Source organism: Erithacus rubecula (genome assembly GCF_903797595.1).
Source record: "Erithacus rubecula genome assembly, chromosome: 1".
Classification (NCBI taxonomy): Eukaryota; Metazoa; Chordata; class Aves; order Passeriformes; family Muscicapidae; genus Erithacus; species Erithacus rubecula.
In genome coordinates, this window is record NC_136658.1 from 4,547,244 (window position 1) to 4,564,795 (window position 17,552).

The 17,552-nt window shown below is 46.5% G+C and overlaps 1 protein-coding gene across 3 annotated transcripts in view; it reads left to right on the forward strand.

Annotated features, from left to right (window-relative positions):
• The window catches only part of IGSF3 (immunoglobulin superfamily member 3), a 202,426-nt gene that overhangs the window by 122,042 nt on the left and 62,832 nt on the right, over positions 1-17,552 (forward strand). For all 3 annotated transcript variants that reach the window (XM_079308509.1, XM_079308511.1, XM_079308510.1), the window contains exon 2: positions 14,846-15,223. In XM_079308509.1, the coding sequence (XP_079164635.1) occupies positions 14,846-15,223 (378 nt within the window). The remainder of the gene's footprint in view (positions 1-14,845; positions 15,224-17,552) is intronic.

The following is a 17,552-nucleotide window of genomic DNA, read 5'->3' on the forward strand; positions in this document are numbered from 1 at the left end:
TTAGATTACCTCTTTTGCAGGCAGCAAGATTTGCATCTTGCCATCCCTATTTGATCTGCAAGTGGTGATGAGAGCTGTATACTTGAATTCAGATTTTTCTGAGTAGCAGTCTGCAGTCATTAGGGTAGCACTTAGACCCCAGAGGCTTTTTCCATGTTTTCATCCTGTTTCAGTAACCGTGTCTCTTGTTATCTTGTTCCTGAATATTTTCTCTGGTAAGAGGACGCTGTTTGTTGCAGCTGTTAAACCTCAAATGTCTTGAATCTCCCTTAGGGAAGAGAGGAGAGAGTTCCTGAGGTTTCTGTGTGAGTAGACTATAGAAACACCTACATGTCTTTCCCAAGTATACAGCCAGGAGGTATTATTGGTGCTGTCCTAAACAGCTGATGGAATCTGGCTGGTTCAGCCTGTGATTCCTCCCTCTTGTTGTGTTGAAGGGGTTTAGTAAGAAAACAGGGATTCTTTGGGTTTTTTCCCTTTCTTTTTGTGTGTTTTTTTGGCATGCAGTGGTACTGGATGGCTCTGGTTGCTTTTGTCAGAACAGTGAAGCTAGGAGGTGTCAAAGGAAATTATGGATGTTTGTTCGGTTTCCTGGCTGGATGTACCATGTGGGTTTTGGAGAAATGTGCATTGAATAAACATTGGGTAAATCTCCTAGGACTAGCACCGCCTGGGAGCAGTGTTGGGAGCTGTGCTTATCTTCATGGCAGGATTTAAAAAGAAACATTTCTATGAAAAGAGTTTTGTGCCCTGTGTTTGGTTCCCATCGGTTCAGTGATTTGTAATGTTGCTCCGTCTGTTCCCTTTAAAGCCAGCTGGCCAACCTTAGGAGAGGATTATCTGACTAAAATTCTCCAAAGCCTGTATTGCCCTCAGAATTCTTTCTTTCCCCCTCTTTCTCAGAGCCCAGCCTGAGCCCAGGGCACATTTAAAATGTTGGGGCCAGCCCTTGGCAGACAGGTTGTACCCCATTTGTGTCCCTTCACTGTTATGGGCATGGCCCAGGCAGAGCCAGTGGGGACAGTCACTGCCAGGAGGGGCAGAAGCTCTGTCCCAGGTGGTGACAGCTCGGTGCCTTCACCAGGAGTGGCCTGGCCACTGATGGATGGAGAATCCAAGGCAGTGTGTGCCATGGTGCCCACGGGTCATGTTCCTGCCTCACCAGGGACCATGGGGATGCTGTGGTGGCAACCAGCCCTGTGGGCATGGGATACAGCCAGGGACAGCCTGGCTTGGGCATGGGGCTGGCTGCTGTGTGCCTTGGGGCATTGACCAGGAGCAGCCAAGTGCCTCTGGTGTCCCCAAGCCTTGTGCAGGACGTTTAATTTTGCCCTCATCTTGGGAGGTGAAGTTTCACAGCTGCTGCAGGCAGGTGCTCCAAAAGCTGTGCTAGTGGCTGGAACCTGTGCCAACCTCACCAGCAGGCTGCTGCTGCTCTGAGGTGAGGAGGGGGATGGCCTCAGTAGCTCCTTTGGGATTGCAGTCCCACTTCCCCTCCCTACTCCCTGTCTTTGTGCTGGTCTCCTCCAGCTGTGTCAGTCCCTGACAGATCTGGAGCGTGTGTGGTGTTTCGGTGCAGCTGCTGAATCTGTTAAACTTGCATCAGTCACTTGCTGTTAAGGCTTATAATCAGTGTAAAATCTCTGGGGTGCAGCTATTTACAGAAAAAAAAAACCAACCCGCTGCACCCTTCCAGACTTGCATCAAACAAGAGTTTTATTCTCATTAATTGAATTCCTCTAGAGTCTGATAACTTGGGCATGTTGAAATCAGATAAATAAACCCTCCCTCCCTAGTAGCTGTGTAAGCCTTTCCTTAACTCCCTGATCAGAGGGGGACTAGGCTTTGCTAAGCAAGTAGCTGAGGATGAAAACTTCTGCATGCGTCTGCTCATCAGGGAGTGTAGGCAGGAGGATGCTCAGTGGTGTATCAGCAAAGATTTACCTCATCCCCCACCCTTCCTTTCCTCAGTTGATTAGGAAAGGTTTTTTTGTTTAGCAACAAATGCTGTTTAGTCACCCTCAAGCACATCCTCTGTGTCTAGAAGCTGGGATTCTGCTTTCTTTCAGACCGTCAGACAAACCTGCAGCCCTACAAAGTGACAAGTCTGCTGTTGCTGCAGTCAGGGTGTATGGCCTTTGGAGCATCTCTCAGGCTGTGCTGCCCCATCTCATCCTGTGTCTGAGGCACATTGCTCTGGGAGGCAGAAGGGCACTTGGACTGGTGCCTGAGGTGTGGTGTTGTTGAGCTGATTCTGTAATCCTCAAAAAATCCAACTTGCAGCTTTTCCCACACTCCATACATCAAATGAGATTTGCAGTCTTTAAGGTCATGTCCCTTTCTGTGTTGCACCTCTGGTGTGTAGCTCTGTCTTGGTGCTGAGGGCTGGGGCCCCTCTTGTTCAGCAGATGCTGTTGTTTGTCCAGAGTCATTCCTCCCTGTGTCTGGATCACCCATGCCATAATGAGGTGCCTGGCTTGCCAGCCAACCTTTTGCATGTCTTGATTTTCAGTCAGCTCTGCTTCCCACCTTCAGTGTCTTTCTGTTTTTCTCCTGCCCTGCCAATCCTGCTTCTGCTTTTTTTGTGTGCCTTGGATTTGGATTTCCCTCCACTCTTCTTTTATCAGTATTTTTGCCCATAGCTGTTTATACCCCAATGCAGTGGCATCTCTCCCCATTCCCCAGGACACTTTTTCTGCCCTCTCTCCCATCTGCTGCTTCTGCTCCTGCTGTCATGTAGTGGTGTGGGACTGGCATGAGTCCTCTCACACCACTGACCTCCCTATCTCAGAACTTGGCCTCTTCCCTCTCTGCCTTGTCCCTTGTAAACTCTTAATTTGTTGCTGTACTGAATGCTGATGGTGGTACTCCCCCAAGCTTGGATAGCCCCTTCTCCTCCTTCAGCTTTGCTTCTCAAACTGTAGGAATTTCATGAAGGGAAGTGGTATACAAATGATGGTGTGTCTTTACCTGTTGGTTTTCTCTGTCCTGCTTTCCTTCTCCATACCTTTCACAAAGGTAGAATTTCTAACCTTTTTGCTTGTCTTAAGGGTCCCAACTCCTTTTCCCTTGCCTCTGTCATTTGTTTTCCTCCTCATAACCTCTCTCCTTCAGTGCAAAGCTGTTTTATCCCCTCCTCCTCCAGCAGCTGCTGTGTCCTATGCAAGCCCCATGGGATGCTCTGTCTGGAGTTTTGCCTCCCAGCTCTCTGCCAGTTTAGTCTGTTTCTGTGATTTACTTCACAAGGGCTTTCTTAAAACCCCCCACTGCTCTGCATCTGGGCTGTGATCAAGTATTACCTTTCTTGACTTTGTAACTGACCTTGCACTAACCAGTTTTGCTCTCTTCCTGGAGAGATTTCCTCGAAGTTCTGTTCTCTTTGTCTTTTCCTGCCTCTGACAGAGCTCTTCTTGTGACCACATGAGTCTACCCTGTATACAAGCTTCAGGGTTTGTTTTTGTGTAGCTACAAGGGGTTTATTCTGTGACTCTCTCTGGATCTTCCTACAGTCTCTGCCTCTCTGTAATTTTGTCCACAGGTTAAAAATGGAGTGGCCTCTCTCTGCTGATGTTACAGACTCGTATTTGTGTTCAATTCAAAATTTAACCTCAGTGTCTGGTGCTTACCTGCATGCATGTGCACACACCTGGGTCTTTCTGCTTAAGGAGTGTAAGCTGCAGCATTTCCTATCCATCTCTGCCTCTGAAATTCGTTCAGGTTTTTTTGTTGTCTGCTGATTCCCCTGAACTCTCAAATTAGTTCCTCCTCTTCTGCTGTGCCAAATGCAAGATTCGTGTCTTGCCTTTTTAAAGCCCTTCTTAGCCTTGTTCTCCCTTTTCTTTTTAGTGCTTCTTCCCTCTGTGGCTTTTGATTCCCAGGCTGTGCCTCTCATTGTGTTTCCTCAGGCTGGGTTCTCAGAGAAAGAGGGCTTATCTGATCATGCTGCCTCTGCCACCCCTTTCCAGAGAACCTGGGAGCCCTGTGGCCAATTTTACACAAATTTGACAGGAGCAGAGCTCTTGGAAATAAACGAGTTCCTGCAAGCCTTGTGAAGAGCAGGTAGCTGAATGAGGGCAGTGGCAGGGGATGAAGGAGACCCTTTTCTTCCTCAGCAGTGCCTCCAAATGACTGTGCCAGCTGTAGGAGAAGCTCCAGCTTGAGCTTGCAGTCATTAGTCTCAGAGCCAGCCTCCCTCCTGAAGGTACAGTAAGCTGGGCTTCATTAAGTCTCCTGCTCTTAGGGTTGTTTGCTCAAAGAGGTGGCTTGGAGCCCTTTTATTTTACTCTGTGTGATGGGGAGTAACCTGCAGCGAGCACCTGCAGCACTTGTTCACTTGGTGCCTTTGCAGAAGGCGTGTTAGAGAGCTGCCATCAGCATCTCCCAGCACAGAGAGACCTTGGCACTTGTCACACTGCCCTGCTCTGCTTTCCTGCCCTCTCCTGACCCATCTGCTGCCTGGCTGAAGGTGCTGTCTCACAGTAGGGCTGAGCTGGTGCAGTATCTCAGCTGCTAATTAAATTGTTTGTTTCCCCCTGTCCCCCTAAGGAAAAGATGCTCCTGCACTCTTAGTGAAAACTCTTTCCTTGGGTCATTCTTTTTTCAGCTCATGTAGAGGTCAAGCATGGGCAGAGGAGTGTGTGTGTTGTGCCAGGAATAAAGTGAGTGGGAGAGCAAGACTGCTTTTTTTGCTGTGGCAGCTGGTACCTAGAGCAGCTTAACTGCATTGTGAAACCACATTTTTAAGCTGAATCTCCTGGGATGAGGGTGTTTTTATCACCTTTTCCCTGTAGCTGGGGCAGTGAGGTTGCTCTGCGTAAGTGCTTGGTGCTGAGCTAAGGTAACTGAGTCTAGAGCAGTGGTGAAAATGCAGTCGTGTTGGAGAGTCCTTCCCAGAATAGTCGAGATTAGAAGGCACCTTTGGAGGTCATCTGGTCCAAGCTCCTTGCAGATTGCTCAGGATCGTGTCCTGATGACTTTGAATGCCTCCAGGGTGGAGACTCACAATCTTTTGCAGCAGCCTGTGCCAGTGTGCAGTGTGCCCTCACTGTTGTGTGTTGGTTTTGTTTGTTTGTTTAGTATAAATGGTGTTTTCCTGTGCTTTCCAGCTGGTCAGTTCCCCCTGGTGCATGGGCTTGTTCCTCCTCAGGGAGGAGAATTGCATGATTGTCCTTACTACTGTGCTGAGAAGGAATAATTGTAACTTTCTCCCTCCCAGCCTGAAATAAATAGTAACATAAATGCTTCTGCATCCACTTTTTGTTTTGTTTTGTTCTGTTTTCCTTTCCAAATGCCAGAAAGCTCCTGTCCTCTCATTTGAAATGAGAGCCTTGGTAGTTTGGTGACAACTGCTGATAGTCTGTGTAGCATGTCAAACTAATAAATTATTGTGTATGCAGACAAGGAGTTCTAACACCTTAATTAGCAGTAAAAGGGAACAGGTAGCTGAAGAATCTCCCTGGATCTTTGTCTGTCTTTCAGGGATGCTGTCTGACTGAATCACAGAAGTTTTGAGAGGCAGCATCTTGCTGCTGCTTAGTGAACAGGGAAGAATCCAGATGGATTTGTGGGGAGGAAATGGAAACCAACTGCTGCTATATGGCTATACTTCATATTCCTGTGATCCTTTATGGTGGGGTGGGAAAACTATCTTGGAGAAATGCATGCTTTTAGCCAGTACACTTGACTTTGGGGATAAGTCAATTTGCTGTTTACCTAAATGCACTTTCTGCTGAAGAAGTACAAGATGGCAGCTTTGCCTTGCAAATTGAATGTTCTCTCGTGCTAATGGTCATGGCTGAGGGGCACAAATGTTTCTTTAGCAAGCCAGAAGGAAGAGGGAGAGATTGCCCCAGCTGCATTCTTTTCAAGATACTGCATTTTAGGAATTTTTTTAGTGTTGTTTCTACAGAGCTGTGTGCTCCAGAGAAGGTGGGGAGCAGGTGCAGAACCTGTGCTTAAGGATGCAGCTGGAGTTGCTGGAGGTAGGAAGAAATGTGCAGCAGGGCAGTTTGTCATCAGCTCTTCCAGCCTGTCAATATTGACCAGATTGTTGTTAAATTTCTCTCTCTAGAAGGTAATCAATTCAGGGTTAAGCAATTAATAAATGGCTGCCTAAGGCTTCCAGTTTAGAGGTTGAAAAGGGGATGCTCTGTCCCTGCATGGAAGAACAAAGATGCTAGTAAAGGTTACAGAGAAAAATATGAGTGCTGAACTCCTGAGTGTCATCCTTGCCAAAGTAAGGGAAAATCTGGAGTCACTTGGAGCAAGGGGAAGGGCAGGAAACCAAATAAGCAACTTCAAGGAGTATGGAAAGATGGGCCTGGTGTTTCTCTTTGGAGATGGAGGGAGGCACTTGTGTGTCTGTCCTTCCTGTGTTTTAAATAAAGAGGACAAGAAGCTTTGTTTTTCATTAGGAAAAATAAATTTGAGGGAAGGTAAGAAACGAAGCTCTCCATGCATCAGAAGTATTTTAAGAGATCTCATGAAAGAGGGGGAATTCCTTTAATGAATACCTGGGTAGAAAATGCTGTTTCCTTTTGGCAAGGATAATGTGAAGGTGAGATTTGGGACTCCACACTCTTTTCTCATGGGAGAGTATTTAAGCATCTGGATATTACGAGGTGAATTGCAGCAAAAATAGGGACATTCTGTTTTTTAATATTGGAAGGGATCTCAGAGCATGCAGGAAAAGCAAAAAAAAGAAGTGACATTAAAACGTTATTGACTGTGAAACAAAATGAAGTTTCTTATTGTCTGAGAGTGAGTGATAGCACAGGGAATAATGTTTGACAATTCTTCGAGTGACCCTGGACGTTGAATGTGTAGCACTTGAAGACTAAAGAAGGATAATAAAAAGAAATACAGGGGCTGGAGGGCATAATGAACTATGTCAGAAATTTCCTGCCTAGCTTTGATGCTCAAAGCAATTTCATTTCACCCCCTCCTCTTGATAGGCTGAGAGCACATACCAGCCAAGAGTTCAGCAGTCCAAAATGCTTCATAGTGTTGATGCTTCATAGCACTGGCACTAAAATGGCAATGCTGAATCTTTAGAGGTCTGGGAGCAGTGCTAGAGACACCAGAGTAAATGGTGTATCCTTACATGTATTTTAAGAGCTACAAGAATAGAACAAAAAGCACACATAGGAATCTAAGGAGACTTCACTTTTTGTGCAGGTCTGCACTAAATCTTACAGGGAGTACATGTGGTGACAGCTTCAAAACTCAGGTTGGGGATGTACTAATGAAGCCATCACTGCTTTTCATTGGGAAATATAAAAGTAGGCATTGCCTTGGGCCACTGTTACAGACCACTGTAAATGCTGCTTTGTACTGTAGTGCTTAACCAGACCTGGAACCAGCAGCAGTGATACAAGTCACTGGGGCATGTATTCAGTGGGCTGTGAGGAAGCAGAAACTCCTAAGGATAAGGCACAAGTTAGAATTTCTGCGTGGGCAATCCAACACTTCCTGCCTGCATACTCCCAATATAAGCAGAATCTGCCAGGGAGCTTCTGCTTGCATGTTCTTCCCATAATGATAAGGGTAAGGATGGTACTGTGTGTGAAGAACATGCTGATCTAGGAGATGGAAAAGGGCTGCAAAGGTCGTGTGCTGACCTTGGAGGAAGAGAAATAGTTGATTAAATGATTCACAGGACAAGCTCTACCTTAGGTACAGAAAAGAGCTGGCATTCTGTGGGATTAATCAAAACTTTGGTGAATACAGGGATTGCAGGTTAAAAGGGATTCTTTTTTTCTCAGCATCTTTGCAGGAAAATAATAAAACTGCAATAAGCAGTAGGTGTGTTGCACAAAGATATTTGGGTCCCCAGCAGTCGTTTACTGTTATGAGTCTGAGCAAGCAGGGCAGCCAGCTCAGTCTGTCCCTGGTGCACCAGCATGTGTTGTTTCCTTTTACAGGTACATCTTGTTGCCCCCAAGTGCTTCAAAGCCCTGTGAAGTAAGGAGGCAGAGCTGCATGAGCTGCAGAGCTCGGGGATCTGTGTGCAGGACTGCCCAGCCATCCTGCTTCCTTTGGCTGTTATGGGCATTGCTCTTTGTTCTGACCACAGGAGTGTTTGGCTGGCTTCTGGATGCTGAGTACTTTGACTTTTCAAAGCAAAGCTGTACTGGATTAAAGAGCAGTTTCAGGCTTCTGTGCAGCAAAGTAACTTTAAATATACTTTCTGGTGGGATGATTGAGAATGATAGAACTGTAAGAGCAGGGCGATCTTGTGTCGTGCATCCCCTGGGGCAGGTTCATCTCTGCCTTATGGTATCCTCCCAGAAAGTGAGTGTCTATTAGAGGAAGCTGTAGTGTGACAAGCCTCAGTCTCACAGAGCAGTCTATCTAGTGCCTCACTTTCCTAGCTTCTGGGAAATGGAGCATTTATGTTGCTCCTATGACCAGTCTGAATCTCTGATTTTCAAATCCAAGCCTATTGCTTCTTGTCTTTGCAATGCCCAGTGTAGATAATGAATTATTATTTCATCCTTTCAGCATTTTTAAAAGTTTAAAGGTTGTTGTAATACAACAACCTTGATCTGTGGCTCAAGAATATGCTATTCTGAGGTGCTGTTAAAACTAGCATATTTTAACATGCCTAATTGTAGAACAGGGAAGGAGCAGTTAGAGGAATGTGACATCCATATAGGATGTGGTTTGCTTAAAAAAGGGGGGAGGGAAGAAATCACAAGGGCAGATCACATTTCACACTGTGCATCTGCAGAATACCAATGCTATCCTGGGGAAAATAAGGAAGTCTTCTGTCAATGTAAGGGCCAGATCTGAGAAGAACCAAAGGATGTAAAATGGCTCTGATCTTGGCGAGGGGGTTGGACGTCTGGCTGGATGCATAATTATAGCAGAGGTACAAGACCTCTTTTACAGACAGAACTTGGGAAGCTAGTCACAGGCCACCACAATCTATGGTGATTAAAAGAAATGTCATCTCTTTCATATTTATTGAAAACATTTCTCTTAAAAGACAGTAAACATCTGCCATGGAAGCGAGCGGCTGTGAGACAGAGCAGAGACGAGGGAAGGCAGTGGTGTTGGAAGAACAAAGAGCTTCATTGGCAGCTCCTGTCTAGTTTGCCCAAGCTTTGATATTTCCCCTCTGATTCTGGTATTTCCATACCAATTATTGTATAAATTGCTCCTGGCTGACCTCGCCACTTAGCCATCCTTAGTTGGCTCAGCAGTGGGAAGAATTTGAATGAGGAATGAAAAGCTTTATGAGTTGGTTTAGGAAAAGGTGCTGGGAGTGGTGGCATGGTGGCAGGAGTGGAGGAGGATAGGGGATCAGGCATCCTTTGGTTGCACCATTTAAACCTTAAAGCAGAAGGGTGGAGGGTAGGGACAGAGTTGTTCTGTGGGTGGGTCCAGCTGGCCTTTCAGTACACTGAGCTCTCTTGGCATGAGAAAAAAATACACCAAGAAAACACTCAATTTCCCCAGAATGAGGCTTTACTGTATTGAGGGAATGGTAGGGGCTTACCACATGTTTTCTTCTGATAGCATTGTTTCTTTTTCCATCTGGCTGCAGGTTGCAGTGTATGGAGATTGTTCCTGCTGTGACTCATTTATGCAAAAATTAAGCTCAAACCTAATTTTGGTTGTGTGCCTTAACATGAGACTTCACAGAATAGCAGGTGTGTGTAGCTAAAAGATTGTTTTGGTGTTGCCTGGTGGGGCAGAGTGTCCAGCACCATCCCATCCACTGGAGCAGTGGCCAGCTGGGTGGTCAGCCTGGGCTCCTGCAGGAGGGCAGCAGTGGCCACAGCCTGTGGAGAACTTGCACCTGCTCTCGGGTTGAGCTTGCCCAGAGCATCTCTGAAGCTGAGAATTAGATGCTTCAGCATAACTGCCCTTCAGCACTTATGTCTGAATTGTCTTCATTACTGGGGGCTTTCTGCCAGGTCCTGTGGTCTGCCACAGATGCTAATTTGTCATAGCCAAGTAGGATTTATGCACCCTTCCCCATGGCAGTTCTAAGGATGTTTTGAGGGAACCAGTTTGGTTGTTCAGAGCAGAAATAGCCATGCTCTTAGAGAAGAAGCTGAAATTGTACCTTTTTTAGCTTCTGTATAACCAAGGCACAGTCTGCAGATCAGGTGTGCCCCACCTTGTTGAAGAGCACAGTCTGCAATGAAATGAGTTGTGAAGGGGCACAAGGGCAGCTGTGCCAGTTCAGAGTAAATCCTGCACCTTCCTCATGCCTCAAAAAGCTGTGGGCAGGTTGCTGTGCAATTGTAGCTTGTTTTGGGAGCCTTACAAGGAACCTGATGTGGTTTACCTGTTTAGTAGCCGTCTTTGATGTGCTTGTCCCACCTGTATTTTGACCCAGGTAAACTTTTTCCATACCCAGTGTATCCCACAAGGGCATCCACAGGGCTGCTGTGTGCAGCTGCAAAAACTGACTCACTTGTTATAAACCTGAATCTGACCAGTTTTGGTTGATGGCCCTTGGTTTTTAAACTAGAAAACATGGTAAACAGTCAAATTCTTGACCATCCTTGCCATTGTATATGTATTTGAGAAAAATCTTTACCAGATCCCCTGCAAGTCACCTTTTTTTTTTTCCTCCAGACTCCATTATTTCTGACAGAGCAGCCGTTCCCTAGTGTTTATCATCCTTGTTGCTCTTCTCTTGACACTTTCTCAGGAGTCCCTGTAAGTTGAACAAACAATAGCAACAACAACAAAACCCAGATGTGTGCTGTGTATTTCTGAAAGGAAGAAGGATCTCCTTGGAAATGTTTTCTGTCAAATAACTTTAGTCAAAGGCACAAATTTTTGAAGAAAATTTTAGATTAGTATTTTCAATTATTGACAAATACTACTTTAGAGCTTCTCAGTGAAGGAAAGCTGCTGTAAAGCTGCAGGGGTAAAAATATCCCCTCAAACTATGTAATCCATTTGGTGTTCAGCACTGTTAGCCCTGGTGCTTATAGAAGATACCTATACCAAGGAGATATCTATATCAAGACTTTTTTAGTTGCTGTCTAGTGATTAGAGACCCAGGATAATACTCATAAGAGCTCAAGTTTCAATCTTTCAGATTAAATGACTACTGGCAGTGATTATTGATATCTAAGACAACTTGGTGCAACTGCTGCAGTGCTTTTGGATGTGGTGCAGACATAACCCATATGGTCTGAGATGGGAGAATATTTGTGCAAGAGGCCCTACATCATTCTGTCATGAGTTTTTATTTATTCTTTTGATCTGTCAATGCTGTGGCAGAGTTTCTGTGTGCTCAGGCATCCTTTTATTACACCCACCTGTCCCTTGCAATAAGCCTTGAGTCAATGTTCTCAGCTAAAATTTTGCATGCCTATTCTTTTGAAGGGGACCTGAAGGTGTCCACCTCCTTCCCAGAGGCCAAATGTTTGTCACTTTCTGAAATGGGGCATCTTCAAAGTACTTCAGATCAGACACCTGAAATGACCAGTTGCACGTGGAAAACCTGAGCTCAGCGTGTCTCTGTGGAAAGGTCAGATCCTGCCAAAATCATCTGAGGTTGCTGTGAGGGTTTTACAGACACAGTGTACTCAGAAGCTGAGCTGCAGCACTGCTGGGGGAGATGCCTGGCTGGCAGGGATGCTTGATGCTCCTTTCTTGCTCCTTTCTTCCTTGGAGAGGCATTGAAATCCTGGCTGTGATGTGACAAGGGAGACTGACATAGCATTTTTCTCTTGCCTTTCCCCTGCTTTCCAGAGCTGTTTCCTGTGATATTTGCAGTGGCTCTGCTGGGTGAGCCAGCATAGGGAAGGTGCAGGAACTGAGGTTCCTGTGTCCTGCACTGTCTCTTGCTGCTTCAGTCTAATCACCTGCCTTCACTGTCCCATTTTTCCACTGTTATTATCCCCCTGCACCCCAGGGCCAGCTGAGAGCTGCCTGGCTGTTGTTTGGCTTGCTCCTAGCTCAAAAAGCTGGCAACAATAGCCCTGATCCCTAGGGGATAAGGATCAGGGAATGGCTTCCTCCCTATCACATGGGATTTGCTGTCTTTTGGAAAAATACAGATGCACAAACCTGTAATTTCTTATTAATTTTAAAGTAGCACTTGGCTTGCTACCTCCTCCCTATCAGCCCTTGTGTTGTCAGTAAATTATATTGGATTTGCAATTAAAAGCCAGCTGTGCCAGTGCAGTACCAGCCAAGTGCCACCATCACTGTCTCCTGGGTGTCCTAGGGAAGGTGTGGAGCACACAGCTCCTCCTGTAGTGAGCTCTTCTCTCACTTCAAGAGGGAATGATAAGAGTTTAAATGGGATCTCAGGCATGGTATTTTTGTTAATCAGAGCACTTGCTCACTAAGAAATGCAGTTCTCTTCTTAATACCCTGTGTGATGTACATAGCAATTCCCAGAGCTTGCAAAGTACCAAACATCATGCAAGAGGTAACTGAGCACATCGTGTACTGGTGAATGTCTGCCTCAGGCTGATTGTTTTTCTTCTTTCCTTTCTTGATTAGAATAGTTTTGGAGAAGTATTTGTGCTTCTGCTATTTGGGATTTTTTTAAAGTATTGAGAAGCAATATTGTGTTGGAGCAGGAGTTTGCAGCCAGGCACAGGGAACAGCACTGAGGATGTGCTGCTCTCTGAAGATCCAGCCTGTTCATCCAATTTCTGAGCCTTTGAGTCTCACCTCTGGGACAGCAACCTGCTGCAAGTTGTAGCAAAAGCCTGACTGCTTTGTCCTCTATCCATACTAGAGCTGGGCAGGACTTTTTCTGCACTGTCTTCTGTCCCTTGGCTTCTTAGGCAGCTGGAGCCAGGACGGGAAGCAGGAGCTCTTTGGCTCTCAACTCTCTCTACTTTTGGCTGCTTTAGGAAGGTGCAGCAATCCAGGGCAAGGGGAAATAGAGGAGGAGGAATGTAGAAAGTGGGTCTGTTCAGTTGTGGATCCCTGGGGTTGTGGCCTTCCAGTGAGCTTTGGAAAGTCCGATACCCATCCCTGATAAAATGATATTTTAAAGCTGGAAAACTCCTATGTAAAAATCCAGCACCGTGTTAAAAGCCTGATAAACAAAGTTGTGCCCTTAGCTGAGAAATACCTGATTGAGTGTTCTGTGTGGAACTTTTAATTCCTACCATTGCATATTTGCCTTGTGGTGCAATTTTAATTGTCATTGCAGGTGGGATATGTATGTGCTGTAGCAAGGCTACATGTGCATACAGAAATTGGATTATGAGCTGTCTTTAGGTGTGTAATAAAGATCTTGTCCTTCCTGCTGCTTTCAAAACAGTTCATTTCAAAGGCTGTAGTATTTGCTTTGTCCTTTGGCTTTTGTGGGGTGAGAGAAGAGGCTGTCTGCACCTTAGATGTGTGAGTTGTCTCTAGCAGTATCTTTCCTCAGGATGAAGAGATTGGTACAGCAAACAGTGGGGGAGTATTTGCCTCTGTTTTTCCTCTCCCTGTTTGTTTCAAATGTACTAGCTTTCCCCGTCCTCCCCTTAAATCACATTATTTCATAAAGAGTAAAAAGAAACATAATTTGGAGCAGCAGCAAGCTGAGCCCAAGTTAATAGTTTGAATTGCACTCCATCTGTTCAGCTGCATGCCCTGATGGATGTGCTGAACCCATTTTTCACAATTTGTTTTAAGCTGCTAAGAACCATCTCTCCTGGCTCCAGTCCAGGCTGGCTGTGGAGAAAAACTTCGTTTCTGGACATCGATGTTCAGAGGGCAGGATTGAATCAATAAACCCCAGCTTCAAGGCTGCCTCTTCACCTGCAGGATGCCAGTTTTTGAAAGCTGAATTTTTTCTCTGGACTCGAGCATTATTATTGAAAATTAGAGAGAGAGGGAAGCCCCCAACGTACACACGCACAGAGAGGATGAAATTTGCAAACGTGATTATGCAGGACCTGCTTTAAATCGGCTTATTGCTGTTTTCTGATGGCAAGCAAGCAGTCACAGAAGCCAGGGTGATTGGCCTTGCCATGTGTGCATGCTGCTGGTAACTCAATAACCGATGAACACCCACCGTGGTCTCCAGACCTCGAGCCTTTGATGCAGCAACAAACAAGATAGATGGCTGTAATTTATCCGGCCCCTGGAGGGCTGTGCTGGTAATGTGCCATGAGCCCAAGGGCCAGCCATCCATAATCTGTGTAAAAATCCAGCGGATGGCCGTGCTGCGGGGCTGCCTTTGTTTTGTGCTGCACACGTTTGTGTGTGTACACGGCACTGGGCTCTGACTTCAGCAGCCACTGAGCTTTAGTGTAATGTGCCCTCTCCCTCTGTTAGCTTTAATTGGGTTTGTTATGTACTAAACAAAATATGTTTCAGATAGACTTGGGAAGGCAGTGCGGGAAACCTGATATTTCTCTGTGTGCTTTTACAAGCATTAGAGGGAATGGAGAAAGTGTGCTGGGTCTGGGGAGAAAGAATGGGATTTTGTACCAGGTGAAGCCTCTGGCAGGTTTGCTGATGGAGGACGAGTGCCTGGGGCATTGGACTTGGATGGTCCAGCAACCAAAGGAGAGGGAGTGTAGCCCCTGGCTTGCACATGGGTGATTAGAGTTGGAAAGTAAAAGTACTGAAAACAAAGACCTGTCACCTTCAGTTTCTGATTTGTGGGGCATTGCCCTTTCACACCTGGGTTCTTACCGCTTCCAGACAAGGGGTTTATGTTACCTCAAAGGGTAAAGTGTGTTTTTAACCACTTCCATTGTGTCAGCAAGAATTCTGCCATGTGATGTGCCAGCTGTAAAATGGGGTGTGAGGACTCTCTTTGTCCAGCGTGGCCGCGGAAGGGCGAGGATATACCCGGGCTGTATGTGTGGGGATTGCTGCTGGTCAGTAACACCGGGCTGCTCTCCTCCCACAGGCGTGGCGCTGGCCCAGCGGCAGGTGACGGTGCAGCAGGGCCCCCTGTACCGCACCGAGGGCTCCCACGTCACCCTGTGGTGCAAGGTGAGCGGCTACCAGGGCCCGGCCGAGCAGAACTTCCAGTGGTCCATCTACCTGCCCTCGGCCCCCGAGCGGGAGGTGCAGATCGTCAGCACCGTGGACCCCTCGTTCCCCTACGCCATCTACACGCAGCGCGTGCGCGGCCGCGGCATCTTCGTGGAGCGGCTGCAGGGGGACGCCGTGCTGCTGCACATCAGCGAGCTGCAGGAGCGCGACGCCGGCCAGTACGAGTGCCACACGCCCAGCACCGACCAGCGCTACTTCGGCAGCTACAGCGCCAAGATGGACCTCGTGGGTAAGCTGGCCCGCCCTGAACACCCCTGTCCTGTTGTTGTTTTTAAAGAACCGAGCAGTTGTTAGTTGTTGTAAAGTTGTTTATTGTGAAAGCGCTTCTGTCTCGAGAGGCAGAGTCGCAACTAACAGAAGAGGAGGGAAGCGTGGAAGAGAAGGAGAGGTGTTTGTGCAGGGCTGGTATGAGAGATTTACCCTGGCAGTGAAAAGTAAACGTGCATGACAAGCTTGTGTGTTTACAGACAAACAGGAACACAAAATGAGATGAAAAGTGAGCTAAAGAATATAAACACCAGGGAGTTCCCAGCACTCAAAGACATGATGTGAACCTATAGCAACCTGGAGCAACTGCTCCTGCACCTGCTGGCACCATCCTGGTGGATTCAGACTTCCCTGGGAATTCATGAGACCTGGTCCTGAGGATGAGTTAAAAGTCTGTGCTAATGGTTTTCAGCATAGAGTCCTAAATAGAAGTGAAATCCCGATTAGATGCTGCTCCTGTCGAGGTCCCAAGAAGCTGATGTTGCTGCAGCAGCTCCTGTCGTCTTCTGTGTGGGAATGATAGCAGTGAGGGGAGAGAAGAAAGAGAGTGCAAGAGCAAGCAAGAGAGAATCTCTCCCCAGTGCATAGATTCTTATACACAAATTACCCAACAAGCTAAAAACACGAACTCGAACCATTTCTTCTTAACTTCTTAGAATTCTAGTTTCTTAGCACACCAGGTTACATATAAACTATACATATCATCTATCTTGCTCTATGTAAAAAATGTAAGCAATATTCTTACTATAGCTTTATTATGTCTAAAACTATGTTCCTGGAGTCTCTACAGAAACTTATTTTCAACACTAGTATCTAGGACTATGTTTTTCAGCCTTCACTGGAACTTGCTGATTTCTCTCTGAGGAACTCAGAAAGACCTCTGTTTTTTCCAACTTCAACATCCCCCGATGAGCAGTGGGGTCTGCTCAGGCTGTCAGGTGAAAATCCTGTGAGGGACAGCTGGAGCAGAGAGGAGGTGGCACAGTGGTATGGATTGCAAGAAATCACAGGTAGAAGTGCAGGAAATGGTAAGCTTTCTTTACTGAAATGAGACCCCAGGCAGCACAGCTGGGCAGAGGAATGTTTGAAGCCATGGCTGAAAGCAAGAGGTTTGTGGAACTGATTTATACAGAGGGAAAGGAGCAGGGAGCCTGTGTCAGGTGGCACAAGTCACAGACAAGACAGCTGTTTGCCAAAGGTGGTGAAATAACTGAGCAGGGATGAGAGGAGTAGTCATGAGCAGCACACACAAGGGAACAGGAGAGATGGTCATCTTCAGACTGTCACTGCAGTGCTGAATGCATCCTGAAACAACCACTGGGCAGACTGAGCTGTCTGTAGATGAGTGTGGAGAAGCTGGTTTGGGATTTTTTTTTTTCATTAGAAAAATCAAAACCACATACTTAAAATCTGGAGTATTTCCATGGCACCTCTTTTTCTAGAAGATGTGAGGTTTTCAAGCTTCAGCTTGCTTTCTGTATCTCAGAACAGCATTTGAAGTGTCTAACTTAGCTAACAGCAGTCCAGTATCTTCCATCCAAGTCTTTGGCTGAAAGACCCCTGAAGAGCTCCTTTGCAACACAGACACCCCTCTAGCAAATTCAGACCCACAGACAGCAAGCAGGCTTGCTTTCCTTAGGAGGTGTCTGTGAGCCTGCAGCTTGGAAACCACTTTGACATTATCCAGCCCATGGTGGTATTGCTGGTTCAGGCTGTGTTGACACAAGAAATCCAGTGTGAAAGGAGCCAGGATATGATTTCATTCACTACAGCCTTCCTTTGGGTTGAGCTTCTTGCCTCCAGCTTTGCATGGCCTTGGCCTCTTTCCTTCTGAGGTGCCAGCCCAGCCACTCTCCCAGGTGCAGCTCCACAGCATGGGTGTAAGTGCTTATTTAAGTGCCATTTTTGCCATCTGATGTCCATGAGTCGTTGGGGGAGTAGATGCCTGAGTATTTTATTTTGTTTTTAATTTCTAGTTCTGTAATTTGCTTTAGGTGTCCGGGTTTGCAGTTCCCACTGCAGTTTAAACAAGACTGAGTCAGAGCTGCTGCTGTTAAATCACCTTGGGCAGTGAAACCCTTTGAAACCAACACCCTGTGAAAAAACGTGCCTGGGGGCAGGGTGGGGTTGGATGGATTCTGGGTTGCTGTGCCAAAGAGCTGGAGCTGAGCACAGTCAGCACATCCAGTGGCTGGGCAGTGGGAGGCTCCACTGCTCTCCATCAGTCTGGGGAGCCAAAGCTGGCTTGATCTGTTTTTGCTCTGTCCTTCCATTTCCGCAGCTACAAACCA